Source organism: Dromiciops gliroides, chromosome 1, assembly GCF_019393635.1.
Source record: "Dromiciops gliroides isolate mDroGli1 chromosome 1, mDroGli1.pri, whole genome shotgun sequence".
Classification (NCBI taxonomy): Eukaryota; Metazoa; Chordata; class Mammalia; order Microbiotheria; family Microbiotheriidae; genus Dromiciops; species Dromiciops gliroides.
In genome coordinates, this window is record NC_057861.1 from 222112805 (window position 1) to 222132102 (window position 19298).

The 19298-nt window shown below is 35.7% G+C and overlaps 1 protein-coding gene across 1 annotated transcript in view; it reads left to right on the forward strand.

Moving 5' to 3' along the window:
- Window positions 1-19298, forward strand: part of PIEZO2 (piezo type mechanosensitive ion channel component 2) — a 563847-nt gene that overhangs the window by 454731 nt on the left and 89818 nt on the right. Inside the window, 9 exon segments of the mRNA XM_043975076.1 lie at window positions 3551-3583; window positions 3922-4142; window positions 5760-5920; window positions 7830-8006; window positions 8388-8513; window positions 8748-8948; window positions 10953-11157; window positions 11311-11412; window positions 13096-13261. Of these exon segments, the coding sequence (XP_043831011.1) occupies window positions 3551-3583; window positions 3922-4142; window positions 5760-5920; window positions 7830-8006; window positions 8388-8513; window positions 8748-8948; window positions 10953-11157; window positions 11311-11412; window positions 13096-13261 (1392 nt within the window).

Genomic DNA, 19298 nt, shown 5'->3' on the forward strand with positions numbered 1-19298 from the left:
GTTGCAAATGCCATGGGAAACAGTGCATTTGAATCAATGAAAATACAAACTTAAATATTTAAAGGGAAGTATTTTTTTTTCTAATTTCTTCCCAATACATGCATTAACTAAGCAGAACTGGCTTAACAAAATACTCTAGTAGGATTGCTTAAGGGAATTGTTTTTTATTATTTATACTTAGCTTACCAATAAAATGAAAATGGATCTTGTAGATGTCCTTGGGAAGAGGTTATTGTCTTAGTTACTTTAAGCATTCCACTTGAAATCTTGTTTACAGTTTTAATATACTTGGCAAACTCTTTCTTTCTAGCATGTTCAAAGGTAAGTTCAACCAAGCTTCGGTTTGAATGATCCACCAGTCCAAAAATATGTTGGCCTAGATTAATGAGGTGATACTCTGGTAGGATTTTCATTTTATTAAATGGACATTTTGATATGAGGATGTTAGGAGATCCAAATCAAATGCTAAGACAGAATGACATCCCTTTGACTATTTCTAAATATTGTTGATCTCTCCCATCACCTTACATAGAAATTTTGTACTACATACCCAGGCATCTCCTACTGGAATGATAGCCACAGATGCCCCAGCATAGTTATATTCCTCCTACTTCACAGAAATGCTGCTCCACATCATAATGAAATCTTTGTATTTGTGGATGTGCTTATGCAATATTGGATTTTCCATTCGCAAAAGAATAGTAGGCATATAAAAAGCATAACATTTAAGAAAGAGGTAGTCAGAAGCATGTTAAAGATCTTAACTAATAAATATATGGCCTCACTATTATAAGCAATGTAAAATAAAACACGGGGAAAAGAAGAGAAGAATTTACTGTGGGGAAAAGATAGACTACAGGTACAGTATGTGGGCTCTCGAAAAATATAGTTGTACTTATGTCATTGCCAATTTTCTTAGGATGTCCAAGATGGTAATACTGAGTTTGTAAGGTCAGAAAAAGGAATCCCAAATTCCACTTTTCTTCATATTTCAATGAAACTTCTCATTCTCTATAAGGCTTTGAAATGTTTCCACCTCACAGTGTGAAAAAGAATCATCTATTTTTGTTCTTTTATGAGTATATTTTGGTATTGTGTATATGATCCAAAATAGTCCACATTGTAAAAAGGCTGAAGAAGGAAGTTCCACTGATATTTTGAATCTGCATCTGTATAATTGACAGGGCCTACCTCTGCTTAGACGACAATTGATTAGATTAACCATTGTCCAAGGTTTGGTACAGCAAGGTACCTCCCCTACACTTAAAATGCATAAGAACCCCAATATAGACACATAAGCAACAAGAGGCAATCAATTTTTACTTAGATTTCTGTGTTCTTTTCAGTAATTGAAATATTAAAATACCTTTAATAGATTCATAAATATTTATGAAAGTTTAATTAAGATACTTAGCCTTGGCTGGACACAAGATAAAGATGTTCGTTGTTTTCTATTGTTAATTTAAAAAATTATTAATCAGTTATAATTCTGAGATATATAATTGACCTTTTTGTCTCTATGTACATACCTTTCGTTAAAATTACACACAGTCATATAGAGATGGGGCAACAGATTTGGGTGAATATATAAGTCATTCATCCATGGAATGAATTTTATTACACAGAGGGGAAAACTTAGGGCACCTGGGTGGTACAGTGGATAGAGGGCTGGGCCTGGAGTCAGAAAGACTCATTTTCCTGAGGTAGAATTTGTCTTCAGACATTTACTACATATGTGACCTTGGGCAAGTCACTTAATTCTGTTTGCCTCAGTTTCCTCATCTGTAAAATGTGGAGAAGATAATGGCAAACTATTCCAGTATCTTTGCCAAGAAAACCCCAAATGAGGTGACAGTGTCAGACACAACTGAAAAATAACTGAACAACAAAAGTAAGGCAGGCACTGTGTGTTTCAGTAATGCTTTCAAATACTTTCACAACTTTTCTGGAAATAATTTTTAGAAATGGGCTTTGTTAAACAAGTGTTAAGTACAAAAAGGAAGAGAATATAGGAACTTTCTTCAAGATTAGTATTATCATTTTGTTCAATATTGTATGTCATATTGTATCATATAGATTATATATACATAAGTGCATATGTGTATATAGTAAATATACACATATTAAACCCAACAAGATTGAGTTGTCGAAGATCACATATACAATGAGTAACAGGCCAGAGACATAATTGGAACCCAGCTCCTCTGACTCCAGGGCCAGTATTCTTTCTATTATACAATGCTGACTCCCTTGAATAATACCCTAGATATACTACCTTTCAGTATTATGGACTAGTGAATCCTTTATTGTTACTGAAAGAAATAGCTTCTAACTTAAGAAAGCAAATGCTGTGCTGGTGTAGTTCATGTGACTAGAACTATTAGAAGAACAAATAAATACCACAAGTCTATAGAGCATGCTGATTTAACTTTTGAAAAAAGACATTATCTAGATTATTGAAAGAACACTGGTATGGTAGAATGTGGTCATATATCTTGATGTTAGATGCATTTTCTGAAGGCAAAAACATGCAGATAGACACACATACATATGACAAAAGCAAAATGACCAATAGGAAGTGGTCATCATAAATTCCCCCACCAGTGTCAAGAGAATGTAATTTTTTAGCCTAGTCTTCATTGTTTTGTGTTTTTTTCCTACATTCTTGCTCCCTTGACCCAGTGTTATGCTTTGGGTAGGTTTTTTTCAAGAATTAGCAATTCTGTCTGGAGATAGGCTGATTCTGATAGTTTTTTTAGTGGGACTACAGGATTTAAAGCTGAAAGTTACCTTAAAGATCTACTTGTCCAAACTTCTTATTTTAAAAATGAGGAAACAGAGGCAGAGAAGTATGACCTTAAATAAGTCACTTAATATCACCGACCCTCTATTTCTTGATTTGTAAGATGAGGGGGGTTGAAATAGATCACCTTTGTGGTCCTTTCTGCATCTGAGTCCTATGATACTGATTTATTGACCAGAAGCATTAAATTTATCATCCCTCAATACCCGTTCTCACTCATGCATAGAGTTTTCACACATTCCTTCTTACTGCTATCCAAACTAAGATGTTAAATCACCAAATCCCAGAACTGCACACATTAAAGACTTCTTAAGGCTAAAAGCATTTGGCTTCCTCTGTGTAATGCTTTAAGTGACGATAGAGTGAAGTGAGTTTAGACAAAAGTTGACTAAAAGCGCACTTCGTTTAAAAAGATGAAAACTTATTTGAAATGTGAATGGTATGATTCATGTCAGACAGTTTGCTGCTTTACTAAAGAGCATGCTATGATAATGCCTCTTGGGAGTTTATACATCCTTCTTTATAATGCTGTCCTCCACCGTCCATCTGTGTATAGTATAGAGTTATTAGTAAATGCATGTCATTAATGCCACTCTGGAATGCATTTGGCATTAGAAGGCTACTGCAGATGGCATACGGGAATGCACTAGTGGATGTTGTGTAGCATGATATGTAATCTCTGACATTCCTTTAACCCTTCTGTTCTCATCTCCTTTTTTTTCTTTCTATTTCAATTACTTTGAGCAGCATCAAGAAAAAATTACCAATCCACCAAAATGAGTAAGTCCCCCTGTGAAGCCATGAAATGCTTGCTCTTACATGATGCCATTTCATGCTTCTACATCCTAAACTCTGACCATTTTTCCCTGTGGGAAAAATGTCAAGTTTAGGTGTTGATAGCACTCATTACTGACCAATCATGAGAACCTGAGTTAGAAAAACTAACTCAACCTAATTCAGTTTGCTTTAAAAAAAAAAGAGGTTAACATTCATCAGTTGAAAGGCATTTATACATGCATTAATTTTTGCTTTGGTTTTAAATTCATTTTGCTTGCCCCCACATTCACATCGCTCATTGTACCATTTCCTCTGTTGACTTGGCCATTCTCTGCCAACAGACTGGCGAACCCAGAGGGAAGCCTTCCAGACCTCGCCATGATGAATCTGACTGCAAGCATGGAAAAGGAGGCAATGAAGAAACTTGAAGAGGATGGTCAGGAGAAGTCAGAAGAGTACTATGAGGAAGAGGAAAAAGGCGGGGATAGAAAAGACAGTGAAGATGAGGAGGAGGAAGATGAAGATGCAGAGGAGGAATCTGAGGAAGAAGAAGAAACTTCAGGTAGTTTACATTCAGCTAAGAGGTGATTGATGCCAAAGGGAAAAAAATATTGTTTTTCCTGGTTATTTTTAACAAAATGCAATTACTGTTATTTTGACTTATAAAGTTCAATATTTTTCTGACAATTTTCCTTCCAACTATGAACAGAAGGTATGAGAGTGGGGACTGTTTAGAAGTTCTCACGTATCACTTGTTGCAGTTTCACCAAAAGGCAGACCAATCATGCTGATCAATTATTGAACAAAAAAGTCAGAATGTTCCACAGAGTCATTCTGTCATGGTATATTAAATTACAAATTATAACCAATGTGTTTGTTTTGGGGACTGATTTAAATTGATTTTTACTTCCAAATAAACAGGAAAGGCATCTAGGTGGTGCAGTGGATAAAATACCAGGCCTAGAGTCAGGAAGACTCATTTTTCTGAGTTCAGATCTGGCTTCAGATACTTCCTAGCTGAACAACACTGGGCAAATCAATTAACACGGTTTGCTTCATTTTCCTCATCTGTAAAATGATCTGGAGAAGGAAATGGCAAACCATTCCAGTATCTTTGCCAAGAAAACCCCAGTTGGGGTCACAATGACATGACATGACTGAAAAGTGATGGAACAACAGCATATAAACAGGAATGTTTGTATGCACAAAATGTTTGCTACTCTAGTATGATGTCTATTGAACTTAAAAAAAAATAATTCTCTAAGATGCCCAATTGTCAGGTGATATTTAAAAAGAAAATAAGTCAAAACTCTATACAATACTAATCTAATAGAGAGATTTAAACTTTGTTATGCCACATTCTCTCAGGGAATACTAACATAATTACTTCCATTTCCTATAACAATATGGCAATCTTTATCATGGATCTGGACCAAACAGTTATGGTGGGGGCAGGTAGGTAATACAGTAAATAAAGTACTGGCCCTGGATTCAGGAGGACCTGAGTTCCAATCCAGCCCCATACACTTGACATTTACTAGCTGTGTGACCCTGGGAAAGTCACTTAACCCTCATTGCCCCACAAACAAAAAAAGAATACAGTGCTCACTTTACATTTTATTGATTATAATAAATGAAAAGAATAAAATTTAAACTCCTCTCTTTGGCATTTAAAGTTCTTAGAAATCTCGTTACCTTTTTGGTCTTACTCCATATTTTCCTCCTTCACCTATTTTATGTTCAAGCTCAACAGTTAAGTTTTTTATTCTCCATTGAACATATTCTATTTCCTTAATTGAAATGCACTTTCTCCTATGCCTCTTAGAATCCCTAATTTCCTTCAGAGATTAATTTAAGTGCTAATTCCCCACTGGTTTGCTAGTACTATCTCTCTGGAAATTATTTTGTATATATTTTATTTTATTTGTTATGCCCATATTCTTTCCTTCTCTAATCCAAACAAAGCCCCTTGAAGTCAGGGACTGTTTCAGCACCTAGCACGGTAGCTGTCAAATGGTAAGTGTTGAAAGCTTATTGAAGAAAGCCAAAGAATCTGTCACTGTTCATTTCCCACTTATCTTTTCATTGTCAAAGTTAGGCTAAGGATCACTAACTAGGTAGTACTACAGTATAAGCTGAAAAATTCTTCATTCTCTCAGGTCACTTTATTCTTTTGCAGATTTAAGAAACAAGTGGCATCTAGTAATTGACCGCCTCACCGTTCTATTCCTAAAATTCCTGGAATACTTTCACAAGCTGCAAGTTTTCATGTGGTGGATTTTGGAATTGCACATCATCAAAATTGTATCATCATACATCATCTGGGTTACAGTAAAAGAGGCAAGTACATATTTGATTCCCAAATTGAGCTTAGATGCTCAAGATAGTGTGTGTTCCTCCACATTATTCCTATTTGTCATGGTCTCTTTCATTTGCATTCAATACCCTACCATTTTAAAAAAAAGAATATTCCAATTTGTTTGAACACATAAACTCTTCCTTTGTACATCACTTTTAAAAGCTGCTTAACTTTTGGGGAATGTGTTGAAGTTGAGCTATCCCATGAATTCCCTCATCATTTTTCCTGGTAAAATGGAAAATTATGAACCAGGAATCCAGAACACCTTAGTTTAATTCCTGGTTGCACTTCTGGCTAGGCATGTGCTTATAGGTAAGGCACTTTATATCTCTGACCATCAGCTTCTTCATCTGCAGATGAGGAAGATCTATATTATATACCAATGTTGTGAGATAAGTACTTTGTAAACTAAAAAAATACTGTATAAAATTTGAGCTTTTATCACTATCATTATTATGGTTCTCCACTTTTTACTATGACTATGTTTAATCAGCAACTTAGGCTGATTAAATACTAGTTGAATGACCAGATCCAAAGATTCATGGAGCACTGCAGACCTGGAGAGGAGTTTCTAATGGAGCTTCTGTCATGTTTAGTATTTTTAACAATGGCTTGGCAAAGAGGAAATTGATTAGCTACACTAATATATTTTATTCTTATGAATGAACATTTCCTGAGTCCTAACAATATTCCAGATGCTATGTAAAACATAAGATTAGGCAGAATCCTGTGGCCTCCATATTCTTTGTGTTAACCTGAGGATAGGCAGGAAAGGTTCTTTGCATTTAAAAAAAGGTTTTCAGGGGCAGCTAGATGGCGCAGTGGGTGGAGCACCGGCCCTGGAGCCAGGAGTACCTGAGTTCAAATCCGACCTCAGACACTTAAGACTTACTAGCTGTGTGACCCTAGGCAAGTCACTTAACCCCAACTGCCTCACTAAAAAAAAAAAAAAAAAAAAAGTTTTCAGTTTCCAAGGTAGAAACTGGCTTGTAGCATAATCTGCACAAATATTTTTTTAAGGTTGTCTAGAAGTGATATGAGAACTAGAATAAATTTGAAAGAATTATACATTGAAAAATTATTCTCTTGAAATTAAAAATGTTATATTGTACTATATTAAGTAAACTGCTGGGTTTTCTATTTTCTGGATATTAAAAAGAGGATGTAAGGGGCAGCTAGGTGGCACAGTGGATAGAGTACTGGCCCTGGATTCAGGAGGACCTGAGTTCAAATGCAGCCTCTGACACTTACCCTGGGCAAGTCACTTAACCCCCATTGCCCTGGAAAAGAAAAAGAGGATGTATTACTTTTGGTCACATCAAATGTCAGGTTTAAGCAATTTTAAAGTATAGCAAACAAAACTACATGAATCATAACTTCTTACCCCCTAACCCCCAAATACAGATACTCTAAAAACAAGAACTCTAGGGTCCAGGTTCTAGAAAAGAGGAAAACATCATTTGGAAGTGGTTTTGACAATTCTAACAATGGATTTTTTTTTTCATTTCTTGATGAGATGGGTAGTGATTGCTCATTTAGATCTATATCGTTCCCCTCTGAAAACTAGGTCATAGTGGGTATTTAATAAATCCTTGGTCAATGATTAAACAAATGTGCAGCATTACTGTCACTGTGGCACTTGGTGCTTTGTTCTCAAGACTGAGTACTTGAAAGGTGATTTAATATTGTAACTATCTTTTGACTAACATTGTACATATATTCACTTTACGGAACAAGAAATCATGATGGTAATGATGTGTACGCCTGTAAATTTCACAAAGGGAAGTGTTCAAACTAACAGAGCACTAAAATGGTCTCTATGATTTGTTTTCTTTACCTTTGGCAACATCTTTCCCTCTTTCTCTCCCTCTTCTGATTTTATGTTCTTAGGTGTCTCTCTTCAACTATGTATTTTTGATTTCTTGGGCTTTTGCTCTGCCATATGCCCAACTCCGCCGTCTGGCTTCAAGCATCTGCACTGTCTGGACATGTGTGATTATTGTCTGCAAGATGTTATATCAGCTTTCCACCATTGATCCTGTCAAATTTTCTGTTAACTGTACCTGGGTGAGCCACCATGATGGAAAATCTTAACTATACTTTTAGGGAAACTTCCTTTGGGGAAAATGAATATACTTTGGGGGAAACCACATTTTTGGGGAAGTTTGGGGAAGTATTTCTAAGAAAATTCCACACTCCACATTTTGAAGACAGCTCTTAATTTCTGAGAGCTATAAGAGAAGTATACCTTCTTGCTTGGAGTCCCTCACATACAGCTCAATCCTATCTTTAGGATTCATACCTGCCCTTCAGTATAATCTTGGAAAGATATCTCCCACAGATGAATGATATAAATTAATTATGTGAATGTAGCTGCTCTCCTCCCCTATTTCTTGTCACTAATTATTTTTTCTAACACTAAGAGATGGTATGCCTTCTTCATTTCAGCCAAATGAAAATCAAACAAACATAAATTTAAAATATTTGAACACATCCATGCTCTACAGTGGTCCCATCGATCCATCAGAGTGGGTTGGACTGAGAAAATCTTCTCCATTGCTTGTATACCTCAGGGTAACTGCTTTAACTTGCTTGATTTGGATTTCCATCATGGTTTAATTGTTTCTCCTTTTTTGTTAAATTTGTTGGTGCCATTTTTATTACTATACAACCAGAATATAACTAAGCTCAGGGCCCTTTTGTCTTCAGATAGAATAAAATAATATTGTCTAGTTTAAAGATTTATTTAAGATTACCAAATCATAAAATTTTGCACTCTTCTTATAACATCTTTTTCTTGCGTTGTAGAATAATCTACTGATGCTAGGTATTCTGGCCTTTGAAGTAACTATTTACCGCCATCAAGAATATTACAGATGTAGAAATAACCTTACAGCACCTGTGTCTAAAACCATTTTTCATGACATTACAAGATTGCATCTGGACAATGGACTCATCAATTGTGCCAAGTATTTCATAAACTATTTTTTCTACAAGTTTGGGTTAGAGGTGAGATCCCTAAGACTAAACTTTCATTTTTGATAACTGCCTTGTGGGCTGTATTTTGTAATTATCTATGAAATATCCAATTTCTGACATGCAAGTATGTGTATGTTTTCATTGCCTAGAATGAGATTCTGGCTCATACACTTTGGATTAAGATGGTTTTTAATCAGATTGTAAGCTTCCCAAGGACAGTGACTCCTTTTCTCCTTTTGTATATCACATGGTTCCTAGTATACTACTGAACATCATGACATATATCGTATCGTATCGTTTCATATCATATTGTATCATATCAACGTATCATTTCATATAGTATCATGTCATCATAACATAACATACAGTATGATATGATATGGCATAACATGACATGATATGATACAATACAATACAATGACAGGCCCTTCATAAGGACTTGTTACCTCCACTTGATTCAGTCATACCCTTGGTTTTTATGTTCCATTTTCCCCTTTTCTATTCACTGAGCTAAATATTACATGATGCTCTAAGCAAGTTCATTTTGTTCTAACAATGTAATTTTATCTTTTCTTGCTTCTTTTTCTTTAAAATCCAGCAAATATTTAATAAGTTCCTAATACATTCAAGTCACTGTGCTAGATTTTGTAAACATAAAGGTGAAACATCAACAATCTTTCTTCAAGGAACTTACAAACTAGTGACTTTAAGTTTTAAAGATACTATGTGAAAAAAACATTTCCCCAGACAAAACCTTCCTAGATTTAATTCTTCATAGCAGTGCATAAACTATCCTTCATTTTGGTAGAAAATGTTGGGAACTGCCCTGTTGTACAGAGACATATTCTCTGTACTTATAATTGATGTGTAGAGGAAAACTGAAAAGGAAAGCAGAAAGAGGGAGAATGCCACTCATAGGTCTTCAGCTGACCGGTTTGAAGATTATTTGATACTAACACTACAAATGTTATCTCTATAAATATTTTCAGTTTGACTACACAGAGATATCACTAGCAATTTTGCCCCACTTGGTAAATAGCATATAAAAGTATCCTGTGCAAGCAGAATTAAATGTGCCTTCAAATCATCTGAGAGAAAGCAACACCTGCCCCCTGGGAAATAGACAGGGACCCTGAGACACCAACTCCCATGGGAAGCAAGCCCAGAACACTGTGAGGTCCCTGTGGGACTGTCCACCAACCAGGGAGAAAGAAGGCAGGGGCTGTGTATGTGTATGTATATGTACACATACCTGCAAATATGGATATGTGTACATGTATATGCATACATATATGTGCATGTGTCTAAATGTGTATATACATGTACATGTATGCATGTGCACATGTGTATTGTAGATGTGCAGACGTGTCAATATGTAGATATGTTGTATATTGCAGATACCATGTGTATATACCATATGCACATCATATATATATATGTATACCATATATGTGTGTATGTATGTATATATTATATATATACATATATATTATGTATTATATGTGTATATATATTTGTGTGTGTACCCTAAATTTTGACACCCTGCAGTAAAATCCCAGTGACTCAATCAAAATTCAAAGAATAATAATTTTTAGGCAATTAATAAAACTGGGTCTTATGCTAAGAACTGTGGATACAAAGAAAAACAGAAGTCATCTCTATTCTTTAGGAGGTTATAATATAATGGGGGAGATAACATATATGTTCATGGCAACATACAAGATAAATGCAGAGTAGATACAAGGTGGCCTTAAAGGGGCAGTGGGCAGGGTGGGGAGGGGAGAGATAGTTGGCAAATCTGGAATAGGAAAAGCTTCCTCCAAGAAGTAGCACTTGAACTGAGTCTCACTGGAAGTCAGAGATTCCATATAAGGCAGAGAAAAGTGGGAAGTATGTACATATTTTTATAAGAAGGCATTCAGTAATGCAGATAATTACCATCTACTGCCACCCTATTCTGAGTAGCCTTCTGCAAAGCACTGAGATGATACCTTCTATCATATATGTCTTTTTTTGCTTCTCATCCTTACACAGACCTGTTTCTTGATGTCAGTTAATGTAATTGGCCAGAGAATGGATTTCTATGCCATGATTCATGCCTGCTGGCTAATTGCTGTATTATATCGCCGAAGAAGAAAAGCCATTGCAGAGATCTGGCCAAAGTACTGCTGCTTTCTGGCATGCATCATCACATTCCAGTACTTTGTGTGTATTGGCATTCCACCTGCTCCTTGTAGAGGTGAGGAATTCCTTCCTGAAGAGTTGTTTACTTTGATGATAAATAGTTTACAAATAGATGGTTCTTTAATAGAGAACTGAAGAATTGTAACATTTATTGTGGCACTTTTTTTTTCTTACTTCCTTTCCTACTGTCTTCCAACTTTCTTTGCAGATTATCCATGGAGATATAATGGTGCCAGTTTTGACAACAACATCATAAAGTGGTTATACTTTCCAGATTTCATTGTAAGGCCCAACCCAGTCTTTCTTGTCTGTAAGTATTTTAGCTTCAGAGCCATATGCCCTGCATTGCTAGGTTTCAGTTTTATACTAGCCATTTATTCTACCATGAAAAACATAGAATTTAATTAACTCTGCATTAGCAATTTTGTCCATTTCACAGAAACATAACTTTTTGTTGGGTTTGGGATCTTCAAGAGAAAAATTCTAAAATGAAAGCCATTCTTTGGGTTTTATCCAGTGAATATTTCTAAAAGACCATTGTTTCTACCAACTCTCATGCTTTGTTAAAAAAAAATCTCAGAATCTTTAAAATGCCTTATTACTTTCATAGTTAGCCCTTTCCTTTTTTTACTCTTTAGACCTCCCAATCAAATCCTTTAGAATATATATATGTGTGTGTGTGTATATATATATATATATATATATATATATATATATATATATATATATATATATATATATATATATATATAATTAACCCTTAATTTCACTTTAGGTGTTATAAAATGGGATTACATAAATAAATAGCTACTGTTAGCGGAAAAGTGAGCCTGCTTTGCTTAGTTCAAGCAGTTATGTTAACATTTCCTCAAGCATCTTTCAGTAAATATGGTTATATCTTTTAACATCTCAACCAAACTTTGAATGGCTCCTGTAGTTGGCACTAGCAAGCAAAAAATATCTGAACTAGAAAAGAGAATGTTATTCATAGAATTAGATTATTGTTAATCAAAGAATAAAGGGAAATTATATTGATAAATATAGATAAGAATATGGATATATACCTATATGTATATGGGGAGAATATGCAAATAAATACATCCATCAATGTGTCCATAAATATGCTAATTAATATCTAATCAATAGTCCATTGTATGATTATTGAAGTCCTAATTAAAATATATATGTACCCAAATATGACCTATTAGATGCACAAGTACCTGATGAATCCAGGTTTGGAGCCCTTAGTTAAACTTATCCCCCAAAGAGTCATTTTTCCTGGTCCTTTATTCAGAATGTCCAGAGATTTACTGACCTAGAATGCTACTTTTTGCTTATGCAAAGAACTATTATGCCCTGAGATATGACTTCCTAGTTACCATAATTTGAAGGCAGAATGTTTTTTTTTATTATAAGAAGCATATTCTAAGTAGTGTTTAGTTATAGAAGAAAGGTAGTTAAAGAACATGGCTTGATACAGTGAAAAGAAACACTTGGTTTCTAATTAGTGGACCTTTGATTCCAAATCAGCCCTGTCACTTTGCTGTGTGACTTTGGCCAAGTCATATCGCTTCTCTGGATCTAAGCTTACTTACCCATAGAATTAGAAATTAGACTAGGCATCACTGAAGTTCCCTCCCAACTCTAGCAACATTTATGATATTTTATTTTGCTATGACCTGTTCCACATCTAGTGGACTATGCAGGCAAGGGAGAGTTGTGATTTCTATCTTTGGAGAGAAGATCCAAATGTATTTGATCCCAGGTCCATTTAAATATGATTCTATTATTAACACTAAACCAAAAGAGCCATGACTTGGGAACCTGCCCATCTCATGATTTTTCTGGAACAATGTTTGCTGAACTCTAAGCAGGCAATTGACAAGTTAGCTTAGAGTCCATTCACAAATTAGAGATTGCTTTACTGCTCTTTCCTGACTACATGCGTCCATCTATAAATATAACTTTCACTCTTACAATGCTATTTTGCCAGATGACTTCATGCTTTTGCTGTGTGCCTCCTTACAACGGCAAACTTTTGAGGATGAAAACAAAGCTGCAGTGCGGATCATGGCTGGGGATAATGTGGAAATCTGCATGAGCCTTGATGCAGCATCTTTTAGCCAACATAACCCTGTGCCAGATTTCATTCACTGTCGGTAAAAAATACTTTTACTTCTTTGGGAAGTAACTTCAGGGTATGGCTTTTACTTTCTTCTCTCCTAAAATCAAGTTTTTTTACAATAGAGGCTAAGATAAACTTTGCATTGGAGTCAAATAAGAATCCCTGAGGTTTATTATATGCCTTATGATTACAAACAAGGGCAGCTAGGTGACGTAGTATATAGAGCACTGGGCCTGGAGTCAGAAAGACCTAAGTTCAAATCTGGCCTTAGACACTTACTAGCTGTGTGACCCTGGCCAAGTCACTTAACTCTATTTACCTCAGTTTCCTCCTCTATACAATGAGATGGAAAATGAAGCATCAAACCATTCAGTTATCTTTGCCAAGAAAACTCCAAATGGAGTCACAAATAATCAGGCACAACTGAAAAATGACTCAACAACAGCAATATGATTACATACAAGAGTGTGCTAGAGCCAGCTTGAACTGGTTCACAAGACCATTTTTAAATTTTCAATGTGAGCATTTACACTATGGAAATTGACTAACAACAAATAAGGATTCTGTTGATTGTCTAGACTTAAGAAATTGATGGAGAAGATGTTATTAATGCAATTTTTTGAGAGGCAATGAGGGTTAAGTGACTTCCTCAGGGTCACATAGCTAGTAAATGTCAAGTGTTCAAGGCCAGATTTGAACTCAGGTTCTCCTGAATCCAGGGCTGGTGCTTTATCCACTGTGCCACCTAGCTTCCCCCAATGCAAATCAAATTTAAAAGTGTATCAAGGATAGATCTGAAGGGGAAAATCTAGTTGTTAAATAATTACCAGCATATTGTTAATTAGTAAACACTTTGCATACATTACCAAAGTAGGTCTGCACAAAAGCCCTATGAGGTAGGCAGTGCAAGTATTATTATTGTTATTCATATCATTTGTTCATTCCTATCAGTCATGTCTGACTCTTAATTGTATGTGGGTTGCTTTGGTTTCTTGGGTTTTTTTTGGCAAAGATATGGGAGTCATTTGCCATTTCCTTCTCCAGCTCATTTTACAGATGAGGAAACTGAGGCAAACAGAGTGAAGTGATTTGCCCAGGGTCACACAGCTAGTAGGTATCTGAGACCAGATTTGAACCCAAGGCTTCCTGATTCCAGGTCCAGCACTCTATCCACTGTGCCACCTGACTTCTCACATCTTACAGGAGAAGAAATTGAATAAAGTAGAGAGAAGTAACACCCAGGTCCACACATCACGTGGTAGAGATAGACCTCAATAATACAGAATGACTCAGTTTCTTGTTAGATAAACCTGTTTGTTGTAATTCTGCCTCTGCTTTGACTCACCTATAACCTTCTACTAGCTTCTTAATTTCTTTGTGTATCACTTTTCCATCTTCAAAATAAACATGACAATTCTATGTGAGGAGACAGTAGAGTTAGGCATACCCTCATCTCTATTACTAGCTTTGCTAGCAGAAAGATGTTTTACCAGACTTCCTCATCATATTTTTTGATAAGACTATTTCCTCTATTGAAATGAGAGACCATCTGGGCAAAATTCCTTTTATTGGAATCATTTCATCTAAAATAAAAGCATTCTTTGTATAATGAGCTTGGAACTTGGACCTCTAGATTCAATTTTTAGTCACAACAACTCTAAAGAAAACTCTCAATGAGTTTGCAAGTTAAAGACCCTTCTAGGTCAAGTACTTTTCTCTCTGTGTATCTGTTTCTTTCTATATAGAATAGCAAAAATAATACTTGACCTATCTACCTTATTGGATAGTTGTAAAGAAAATATATGATAACTTTTAAATCACCATTTAAATGTGTAATAGCTATAGGAATATACTCTAATGGGAAATTCTGAGTTAAGACAGTAGACCCTTGAGTGAGAACACTGATGTACCTTTCTCAAAGCACTCTTCTTCAAGAGAAGCTGACAGAGAAGCAACAGAGGTAAAAATTACTGAGTTTTACTTATAGATTTCAATTTAGACTCAACTAACATTCCTTCTTCAAGGAAAGAAAAAATAATTATAGTCCAACAAATAAAGTATTATCTTTAGTTATCCTCAAGTGTTTAGACTACATGGAGAATATAGTATGCTTAAACAGATTGATGCTTATACAAGATAGAATTAATTAGCCTTGTACAACAACTACTAAACATAGATTACACATTATAAAATGAAGAGCACACAAGTCTTTGTATTTTTATATTTCTATGCACCCACTTTACTTTTTTTTTTGGCAGGGCAATAAGGGTTAAGTGACTTGCCCAGTGTCACACAGCTAGTATGCACCCACTTTTCAATGACTGACACCTGACAATTAAAGTAAAAAGAGTAAATCATACACAAACTTAAAGCTACATTCCATAGCCCTCTTCAAATAAGGTTCTTTTTGGACCTATTTGTACAAAAATATTTATAGCAGCTTTGTTTTTCTGGTGGCCAAGAATTGGACATCAAAGGGATGCTCATCAATTAAAAAAGTGCTAAGCAAGTTTTGGTATATGATTGTAATGGAGTATTATTGTTCTATAAGAAATGACAAATAGGATAATTTCAGAAAAACCTGGAAAGGCTTACATGAACTGATGTATAGTGAAGTGAACAGAACCAGAACACTAACAGCAAAACTGTTTGATGAACAACTGTGGATGACTTAGCTATTCTCAGCAATACAATGATCCAAAATAATCCCAAAGGACTAATAATGAAGCATACTGTCCACCTCCAGAGGAAGAACTGATATTGACTGAGCACAGAGTGAAGCATGCTGTTTTTCACTTTCTTTGATTTTTTTTTATTTGAGTCTTCTTACGTAAAATGCCTAATATGGAAATGTTTTACATAATTGTATATGTATAACCTATATCTGATTATTTACTGCCTAAGGAAGGAGGAAAAGAGAGAGGGATAGAAACTCAAAACTTTAAATGAAATGTTCATTTATAAGAAGGTTCTTTTCAAGTCAAGCATTTATTGAGTACTTATTATATATTAAGTGGTGCAGCTAGGTGCCTCAGTGGATAAGTGTACTAGTCAGAAAGACCTGAGTTCAAAACTGACCTGACACTTTCTGAGCAAATCACTTCACCCTGTTTGCCTCATTATCCTCTTCTGTAAAATGAGCTGGAGAAGGAAATGGCAAATCACTCCATTATCTTTTCCAAAAAAACCCTGAATGGGGCACAAAAAGTAGGACATGACTAAAAGAACTGAACAACAACAAATTTGTTACGTATTGTGCTAAGCATTAGGAATATGAAAACAGGCAAATACAATAAAATGAAATCCATGCTGTCATGCTCAAATTCTAATAGGGAGAAAACATACCAACAACTAATGTGCATATAGGAAATGCAACCTATAACCTCAGAGGAGGAAGAGAACCTGTAGGAAAAACTTCTTGGAGGAAGCAGGATTTGAGCTGTCTTGAAGGAGGCCAGACAAGCTAGCTAGGAGATAGTGATGAGGAGGACATTCAAGGCATGGAGGAGAACCACTGATAAGGCCCACATTTGAGAAATGATATCTTGAAATATGTGAGGTACAGCAAGGATGAAAGTGTCATTAGATCAAAGATCGAAGAGTATATTCAGAGTTGTCAAATTTAAGAAGAAAACAAAGGTAGGGTATAAAAGCCAACAGAGGATATAGTTTGGCACTGGACATGTGAATTCATTGATATAGAGAATTCCCGGGTGAGAAAACTCCCTCTTCCAATGTCCCATCTAATCTGTGCAGATCCATGGCTACCAGTGACACATGCTTCTACCCACATGGAATTTTTGCTGGGCAGCTGAAATTTTCATTTTAAAACAATTGGTTTTAAGTCACTATTTACACATTTGACTGTGCTTTCCTTTCCTGACCCTCTACTAATCTAATTGGTTTATCAGCAGGTGTTGGATTGGCCATGTGATCTTTTTAAAGTGCCAAGCTGTTGTCAGGTCTTGTAAACATTTTCTGCTCAGAGCAGTAGCAGGGTCCACACAGCCATGAAAAACAGAAATTAGAAAGAAAATTGCTCTCTACTGATGCAAGTTGGCACCTTCTTTGCAACTGACAGTCTTAAAGAGTTACTTAAGTTACTGGGACATTATGTGATTTGCTTAGGATTATAAAGCCAGTATGAGTTAGAAATGTATCTTGAATCGAGGTTTTCCTGTCTTCAAGCCAGCTGTTTATTTTTTTTAAATAAAAAACATTTTTATTTAGAGTTTTGAGCTCAAAATTGATCACTACTTCCCTCCCTCCCCTTCGACCTCCCTGAGGAGGTAAGCAATCAGTTATGTGTTACACATGTGAAGTTATTTTAAAACATTAGCATATTAGTCATTTTGTACAAGAAAACTTGAAAAAAGAAATAAATGAAAAAAAGTAAAAAAAATAGCATGCTTCATGCTGTGATCAGTCAATATTAGTCTTTTCTTTGGAGGTAGATAGTATATTTCATCATTAGTCCTTTGGATTGTCTTGGATCATTATATTGCCGAGAATAGTTAAGTCATTCATAGTTCCTCATCAAACAATATTGTTGTCTCTGTGCACAATATTCTGGTTCTGCTCATTTCACTATAAATCAGTTCATACAAGTTGTTCCAGCCATTCTGAAATCATCCTTCTTGTCATTTCTCATAGCACAAAAATATTCCATCACCATCACATACCATGCCCAATTGATGGACATTTCTTTGATTTCCAAGTCTTAGCCAATACAAAAAAAAAAAAAAGCTGATATAAATATTTTAATACAAATAGGTCTTTTTCTCATTTTAGGGAGGCCTTTGGGATATAAACCTCAGCTCTGTACTTTGACACACTGCCTCTCAATAAAATCCTCTGACCCTACCAGTTTTCTACTACCAACCTACAAATTACATGACCTCTCTTGCTCTGCCATCTCCATCCTTGCCCTTAGGCTTAACAGCTCATAAATGATTGCTCCCTCCAAAGCCCCTCATCTCATTTTCTTTCTTCTTTCTTTCTTTCTTTCTTTCTTTTCTTTCTTTCTTTCTTTCTTTCTTTCTTTCTTTCTTTCTTCTTTCTTTCTTTCTTTCTTTCTTTCTTCTTCCTTCCTTCCTTCCTTCCTTCCTTCCTTCCTTCCTTCCTTCCTTCCTTCCTTCCTTCCTTTCTTTCTTTCCTTCTTTCGTTCTTTCTTTCTTTCTGCGTGAGGCAATGAGGGTTAAGTGACTTGACCAGGGTCCCACAGCTAGTAAGTATCAAGTGTCTGAGGCTAGATTTGAACTCAGGTCCTCTTGAACCCAGGGCCAGTGCTTTATCCACTCTGCCACCTAGCTGCCCCCAAGCCCCTCATTTTCATAACCCGTTCTCTTCATCACTCCTTCTCACTGACTGCAGGGCATTGCTAGTCAGTGAATGATAATAGTTTAGTGTTACTTTTCCCAACAGTACTTGCTTTATAATAGGAAATCAAGCCCTCAGGTAACTGGTTGAAGATAGGAATTTCAGGTCTGGACCAACTCTTTATCTCTTTATAAATGTGTCCCTGCCTGGTTTGATGGAAAATATATAAGGCAGCTGTTTATGATCTCAGAAGCCAAAGTAGCACTAGGATAGTTTAGACACATTACACATGGAGCCAGACATGGAAGACTCTAGTTTCAGTCAATCTGAAGAAATTGCCTACCATCTCCTCTACTTCCTTTTCAAGAGAGTTCTTTAGAGCACCTGTGATATTCCCCCAAACCAGCAGGAAGTCACCAGAGCACAGAAATAATAGGACAGCTCCCCAATTTGCCATGGAAAAAAGGAATTAGATCAAACTATCTCAGCCATGCAAAAAAGGAGCCTTTCAAAGACTAGTTCAGTCACTTGAAGGTGAATGGAAGTACCATTGTGAGTTTTCTGTGCATCTTTTTCAAAATTCTGAGCAATTACCCACCTCTACATTAAACCTCTAGATGAACTTGTGCAGACAATAAAAATACGTTTTAATCCAACATTTTCATGGTATCCATCAAAATAAAATTAAATCATTGTTTTAGAGACCTACAACCAAAGCAAAGGCAAAAGAAGTCACAGAAAACATAAATGTA